The sequence below is a fragment of the Myotis davidii genome, unplaced genomic scaffold (assembly GCF_000327345.1).
Source record: "Myotis davidii unplaced genomic scaffold, ASM32734v1 scaffold435, whole genome shotgun sequence".
Classification (NCBI taxonomy): domain Eukaryota; kingdom Metazoa; phylum Chordata; class Mammalia; order Chiroptera; family Vespertilionidae; genus Myotis; species Myotis davidii.
The window spans coordinates 437136-444501 of NW_006285998.1; the positions used below are offsets into that span (position 1 = coordinate 437136).

The following is a 7366-nucleotide window of genomic DNA, read 5'->3' on the forward strand; positions in this document are numbered from 1 at the left end:
CTAAGCCTGGGATACATAGTAGCTCTACCTAATGCATAGAAACAAACACAGGGAAGCAGCCAAAATAAGGAGCAGCCCTAACCGGTTTAGCTCAGTGAATAGACCGTCGGCCTACAGTCTGAAAGGCCCCAGGTTTGATACCGGCCAAGGGCATGTAAGTGGTTAGTTACAAGTGTTCCTAAGCCTTTGTTCCTGTGCTAATAACAATGAATCTTTATGTTTGGAAACCAGAGTCGAAAGGGAAATTGGTGATAAGAGTGCTGGATTCAGTCGGCCTTGAGCTCAATTCAGAAAACCACGAGACAAGTTGCTAGTTTCCTGATATAGAAATGGAAAAGGGGGCTGATGGTGGAGATTCACAGAGGTAATCTCCTCACTCAAAATGTACTGCATCCAATGTGTAGGGAGCACGGTTCTCCTACTTCTCCTCCACCTCCTTCCCTCTGCCTTGAATTTTTCCCCAAAGACCCCAGTGCTGCAATTTGGGTTAAGCCCCATTTTCAGGAGGGAGGGGGGTCCTCAGGAAATATATTCCATAAAACAATCTGGTAATTCCATAAAACAATCTAGATTTTGTGGAAATCAAGAATTTCTAAAATGTGCCCATTTTCATATTGTGTGCTCGTATTGTAACTTTAAGTGTATTTTTACTCCCTCCTGATCTGGGACAAATAGTGGCTGGACTGAATCTGGAGAGGTCTCTCCAGGACACAGTGACACAGGATAGGTTGCTCCTGTTCTAAAAGACCATAGTGAGTGGCACATCATTCAAAAACTACTAGTGTGGGTTCAAGGACCGTGGTGTCAGGCACAAAATGTACCAACCCTACCACAGACCTGTAATTGGGTGAGAGTGGGAATCAGAAGAAAGATGGAGGCCACAAACAATATTCACTAACTGCAATTTACACAATTTCTAAATATGGAAGTTCCTTAGAGAACCATTACACGACCTTGGCCACAAGTGCCAATCACCTGGGGGCTTTATATATTTCTGATGTCAGGTCACAAAAATTCTTCTATCATAGAGATGGGGGTGTGTCCTGGACTCTAGGAAATTTGTAAAATAAAACCAATGGGGTTTTCACACAAATCAAGGTAGGAAACTACTGAAGTACAGTGAAAAGGAATAGGACACCAGGTCCCTGATGTAAAACAGGAGTCAGAGGTGAAGGTGATGCCACCCATGAGAATGCCAACTAGCATTCAGGCAGGGGCTGGCTGTCCTCAACCCATGAACAATGTCTCAACCACTAGGAACCCAAGTGCTATCATAGGCAAGAATGGGCAATAGGCTGGCTTTGCTGACTACACACATGCCCTTGCAACTTTATAGATGCCCCTATAGAACTGTGGGCAGATGTTACAAACACTATACACAGATTGGCCAAAAACTCCCAAGCTGGCCCAGGCCACTGTCTTCGTGCTGTCTCCAACTGTCCAGGAAAATCCTACACCGATGACCAGTTCATGGCAATGGGTGGCCAGGAGAGAGCCAGCCTTTTGACTATGGACCAATTAAACCAGAGTTCCCAGAAACCCAGGTGGGATGAAGGAAGTCCCATCAGCCCTTCGCTCTGAAATATTTTGACAGAAGGCATTGCCACTGTGTCTCTGTCCCCATTCATGCTCTGCACCCTCCCATGCCTTCCATCTGTCTCTCCAGGCTGCTCCTCCCCAGGACCCAGGGACAGAGAGATGCTCATCAGAGTGGGTGTCAGTGGCCACAGTGCCTGTCCCAGGGGAAGTGAGTAGTGTCGATAGCCATTAACATCACACTAAGCCAAGATGGAGAAACAGAGGCTCAGGGAGCATGTGGGAATATAGTGACTGGAGCTGCTACATTATAAGCCTTCTCAGAGAGCATGAGAGGATGTTCTTGTCGACAATTCAGCTCTTTGTGTAGATGCTCTGATGAATGTACATGGAGGACAGAGCCTTCAATCAGCTTCAGTCGCCCACCTTCCATCCCTATGTCTGGGCATGACGCACTATAAAACGGCCACTATACTGTGACCTGGGCCCAGAGGGGGAAAAATTATCTGCATTCCTATCAGTGGATTGAAAGAGGAGCACAAAGAGACTGGGGAATAAATGAATAAACAAATAGATGGATGGATGAATAAATGAACAAAAGGAAAAATGGATGGATGGATGATGGATGGATGGATGGATATACAAACAAACCAGTGGGGCTCTACAAGAACCAGTAAGGACAGCCACACATGAACTGGGGAGTTGGATTTAGTCAACACTCTGTACCTGCAGCCAAGGTAAGAACAATAATGATAAATTCTCTGCCGCTAGCAGAGCTCTCTCTCTCTGGAAAATAAATAATAGGAGAATGCAAAACTGACAGGGACCAGGAAGTGCTCTGAGATGCCTTTAATTCCCCTGTGCTTCACAGACAGACCCACTGTCACTCTCCAGAGGAAAGGCATCCTCTGCTGTGAGAAGCAGGCGCCCCTTCCCCGCCTATGTCTGCAGGCAGGTGCTGTCCAGGAGGGTGAACTGGGAAATCCATGGTCGGGCATCCACAATGAAAGTGCAGTTCACCTGAAAAATGGAATTGCAGGACAAAATCAGAGCCATGTAGCACATGAGAGCACTTACCATGAAGAACTTCATAGGAGCTCAAGATGCATTTAAAACTACAAAAGGAAAGAAAGAAGAAATAGTGGCCTGAGGTGGACTTAGGAAGCTCAAGGGTCAAACAGGATGATAGGCAGTGGTTACCTGAGTCTGTCCACCTGAGCCCAGAGACTCCTAAGAGGATGCCTGCTGGCCAGCACCTGGCTCTGAGGGTCTCCCAGGGCACATGATGAATGACCCTTCCCCATGAGTTCTAGGGAACCAGCACAATGCCCAGGGGATGGTCCAGGTGGACATGCACCCACTCCGCAGAAGCTGCAAACCCACCCCAAGGGGAGGCTACCCCCAAGGCTGGGGTGGGAGGGGAAGACCAGCCCCATTGACAGTGTCACCCTGAGTGAGGCCCATCCCCAAGGTCTGAGTTCCATAGATCAGATGTCATCTCATCAGATAATGAACAAGGGTTTGGACTGATGAGGCATGTCCTTGCATCCCCGGAGGCTAGAGGGAGAGGTGATCTAAGATCCAGAAGAACAGGAGCAAAGAAAGAGTGAGGAGCACAGGGAGCATCTGCCTGGACCTCGAGGACTCAGGAAACTTTGAGACTGGGACCCAGGGAGAAGGCTCCATCCAAGGGAGGAAGGTAGAGTGGGTGTTGTCAGAGTGTCTCTGGTTAACCAGTCAGGCTGGGAACACAGGATTTAGCTCACTGCTCTGCTGAGAGTAGCTCTATCTGCTTAGAATGACCTCCTTCCTCCTCCAGGGCGGAGCGCTGGGACCTGGTGAGAGAGAGACTAAGGCCCTCATGTACCCCAGAAGTGTCTCTGAGTCCTGGTGGGAGAGGGGCTAACTCTCATCTACCCCAGGAGTATTCCTGAAGGCTTTCTTAAACCTTCTCTCTGACATTATTTTTTATTTCCAGAAGGTTCATGATGCTTTGGGTTGTTTTAGTCTCAAACCTCTTTCATGCCTGGGCCTTCTTGCAAGGGGCAGTTGTCAATGTCTTCATCATGTTTCTTACAAACCGTGCGGCCCATATTCAAGTCCATTAAATAATTCCAAGAAAACAGCTGTCAAAAAGAAATTGTAGAAACTGCTATAAATACTTACTGTGAACTAAGGAGTAAAACACAGACAACCAAATAGAAAAGTGGGGGAAAGATATGAATGTGCAGCTGCATGCATATAAATAATAATATACATCAGTGCACTTTTCCTTGCTTTTCTTACTTTTTCATTTATTTATTATTTCACTTGCTCCTTGATAGTCTCCATTTCTATTACAAAAAGATGTTCATGTGTGCACACACAGCATGCACTAGCATCTCCCCTGCCATACTTCTCCTCATGGCCGATACCAGGCAACCACATCAACATGCCATGAACACAGGGGGACATGTGCACAGGATGGAAACCTCCACAGCAAGGAGCCTACACATGCTGCAACCACACCTGACACAAGACCCGTCTCTCAGTTCTATGCTGGGCACAGCCGGACACCAGAACACTCGGAATGAGTGCCGCTATGGAGAGTAGGACAATGAGCCTGCCTGTCCTCTGACTGGACATCAGAGCTGCACTATTCCTTTTGGGGGCCCTAGGGGTGGGGAACTCTCCGTCTCTCCCCATGGGAGCTGGCTGCACAAAAGGGCTCATCTTGCAGACATACATTGAGGTGGTATTTATGAATCAGGTGCTGCTTTGTGTTTTTTAGGCTTCTACAAGAAGTTATTGGAAGTTGTGATTTCCTCCTCTGGTTGGGGTGGCTCGGTTTGTTGGAGCATCATCCCTTGCATTGGAAGGTTATGGGTTTGATTCCCAGCCAGAGCACCTTCCTAGGTTGCAGGTTTGATTCCCAGTAGGGACATGTATGGGAGCCAAGTGATCAAAGTATCTCTCTCACAACAATTTCCCTCTCTCTGTTTCTCTCTCTCTCTCAAATTAATAAGTTTTTTTTTCCACATAAAAATTAAGAAAAAAGTTATGATTTATTTTCTTTAACTATAGTCTATGAAAACAAGGGAAGAACTCAAACTCAGAGAGAAATCTAGCCAAAAACCAGCGCAGGCAGGAACATGCCTCTCTCACTGAACTGACCTGGAATTGTTTAGAAGGTTAATTCATTGGGCCTCAGGAATTCCTGCAGCTGACACATGACTGGACACACACCAACACACTCAGACACAGACACTCTTGCATGCCCAGGCCCTCTGAACAGTCATCAGAGCCTGAGCTAGGACAGGGTTCAGGGTCTGGTGCAGGGGCAGTCGTGTTGGTGTCCCAGGGGCCTGTGTGGTCTACCCGGATGCAGCACAAGAAAGAGGCAGCCATCAGAAAATGGGAAAGACTGGGGAGCCGGTGTCCCTGGGCAGGTGAGGTCCACCCTCCTGTCCGTCTCTTCCAGAGTGTGGTCAGTGGTGGGACCCTGTGACAGGGTGCCTGGCTCAGGGCTGTTCACGGGAAACCAGAATCTGAGCATGGACAGAACGACTTGAGAACAACACTCTTCATTCAAATCAATGTAGGCAGGAAGTGGTAGGAATAAACATCAGTAGGAAGGCTTGCATAAACAGATGCTAATGACACCTACATTTATTTCAGGCCCAATCTCTTTCTACCCGTAAAGCTTTATAACCCACTGCCTCATATATATATATATATTTTTTTTTTCCAGAGAGGAAGGGAAATGGAGAAAGAGATAGGAACATCAATGATGAAAGAGAATTATTGATCAGCCACCTCCTCCACAACCCCTAGAGGTCAAGCCAACAACCTGGGCACATGCCCTGATGGGGAATCAAACCATGATCACCTGGTTTATAGGTCGACGCTCAACCACTGATCCACGCCGGCCAGGCTAACCCACTGCCTTCTTGACCTTCCATAGCTGGTTCAGGGATACTAAATGTCATATTTCTACCTAGATTTTTCCACTTTGGGTCTGCCCTTGACCCCACTGTTTTTCTCACAACCCACCTCAGTGCACCCCACATCCACCTTGAAGCAGACCCAGACGCCAGCACCTCTTCTATCTCCTGGTGACCAGGAAACTGTCCCTGCCTCCTGGTCTCAGCTTGCCCACAGGCTGTGGAACCCACTGTGCCCACAGCATCCAGAGAGATGTCACTAAAGCATCTGAATTACTTCCCCCCATGGGTCCTCATTACTATGAGAATAAAATCTTAACTCCTCACTTGTGGCTCTGAGGATGCCCATCCTTACCTCCCCCAGAACCCTCCTCTGTGACACAGGTTCAGACTATTTGGTTGTTTCCAGGACTCCCAGGGCTTGTCCTGGTCCAGGGGCCTCTTGGTGGCTGCCTGCCCTTCTTGTCCCCAAACCTCCACCATGTGACTTGGTCCTTCCAGGAGTGCCCATCAAAGGAAGGCCCTCTCTGACTGCCCCCACATACCTTGCCTGCCAGGCCCTGGGTCCCTACACTGACATTCTTGTCCCAACCTCCACTGTTTCACTCATGAACCTGACGCCTGATTGCCTCTCATCACCGGCATAACAGTACCATGAGAACATGTCTCTGTCTGTGCTCTCTGCCGCCTCCCACCAGGTCTGGACCCACAGTGGCTGCCAGGTCAAGGCCTGCCGGCTTCGATTCAAGCAGGAAACAGTGCAGCCCCTGCCTTCAGATCAGCACAGCGGGGCTCCCAGGAGCCTGGCCCAGGCTGCAGCCAGGTGCCTCTGTGCCCCCTTTCCTTCTGGGGCTTTTGTTTCCAGCAGCCGCTTCTCTTTGTCGTTCTCCTCACCTGTCAATCTCTGCTGCCCGGCTTCTCTCAGCTGCCTCACCTGAGAGGTTGCTTTTCTCTCCCCGACACGGCTGGCCGCTGAGTGCTCTCCTTTCCTTCTCTACCCTAATTTCCAGGGGTTTCACTCGTTAAGGAACCAAAACAGAAATTGAAGCACTTGTAATGATACCTTGCATTTTTTAAAATATATATTTTTATTGATTTCTTACAGAGAGGAAGGGAGAGAGATAGAGAGTCAGAAACATTGATGAGAGAGAAACATCGATCAGCTGCCTCCTGCGCACCCCCCACTGGGGATGTGCCCGCAACCCAGGTACATGCCCTTGACCGGAATCAAACCCGGGACCTTTCAGTTCACAGGCCGACGCTCTATCCACTGAGCCAAACCGGTTTCGGCGATACCTTGCATTTTTAAAAATATTTACCAAAAACAAAAAATCTCCCTTTCCTCCTTTGCAGACCAAGGAGTCACCCCTCCCAGGTCTGTTTCAGGGCCAACATGAAGCCTGGCGGGGAGAGGGCTGGGGGAGGGGAAGGGGGAGGCGTTGAGCACCGCTTACCTTGCGCTGGCTTCTCCCCACCCACAGCAGCTTGTAAGCATGCTCATCCTCCTGGGCTTGGTTGAACTGAAACACGGCAAACTCCACACCTATGGCAAATAATGGCGTGTTCTTACTCTCGTCCACAAACTTGGCACTGCAGACAGGAGGTCCCAGTGCAATGAGCCCCAGGAGCAGAGGCACCTTCAGGAGCATGCTGCCAGGTGTCAGCCCTGGGGGCCAGCAGCACGCCAGTGTTGAGTGGCAGCTGCTTTGGCGCCTCCTCCATAGCTCCCCATCCCACACAGCCCTGCCCCCAGAATCCACGCGTTGACCTGCACCTTGTCCGGCTCCTCCTCCCTGCTCCCTTCCTTGTCATCACCAAACGGAAGGCAGAACATTTTCCAACCCTTGGTCACATAAGCCTTGAACCCAAGGACATTCATGGCACATGACCTGTTCCCTGCACATTTC

The 7366-nt window shown here is 49.3% G+C and overlaps 1 protein-coding gene across 1 annotated transcript; it reads right to left on the bottom strand.

The window, feature by feature from the left end:
• Window positions 1-2378: 2378 nt before the first annotated feature.
• On the bottom strand, window positions 2379-7127 carry LOC102758441 (probable cystatin-15). The gene is made up of 3 exons (XM_006757251.2): window positions 6914-7127; window positions 3552-3662; window positions 2379-2556 (listed from the first exon to the last, which is right to left on the bottom strand). The coding sequence occupies exons 1-3, from the start codon at window positions 7106-7108 to the stop codon at window positions 2476-2478; spliced, it is 387 nt and encodes a 128-aa protein (XP_006757314.1). The 5' UTR covers window positions 7109-7127; the 3' UTR covers window positions 2379-2475.
• Window positions 7128-7366: the final 239 nt, after the last annotated feature.

Coding starts and splice junctions, on each gene's coding strand:
- LOC102758441 (XM_006757251.2), bottom strand. CDS start 7,108: ATGCTCCTGAAGGTGCCTCTGCTCCTGGGGCTCATTGCACTGGGACCT. Junction 3,663..6,913: donor TGGGGAGAAGCCAGCGCAAG/GTAAGCGGTGCT, acceptor TCTTTTTGACAG/CTGTTTTCTTGGAATTATTT. Junction 2,557..3,551: donor AAGGCCCAGGCATGAAAGAG/GTTTGAGACTAA, acceptor TCCATTTTTCAG/GTGAACTGCACTTTCATTGT.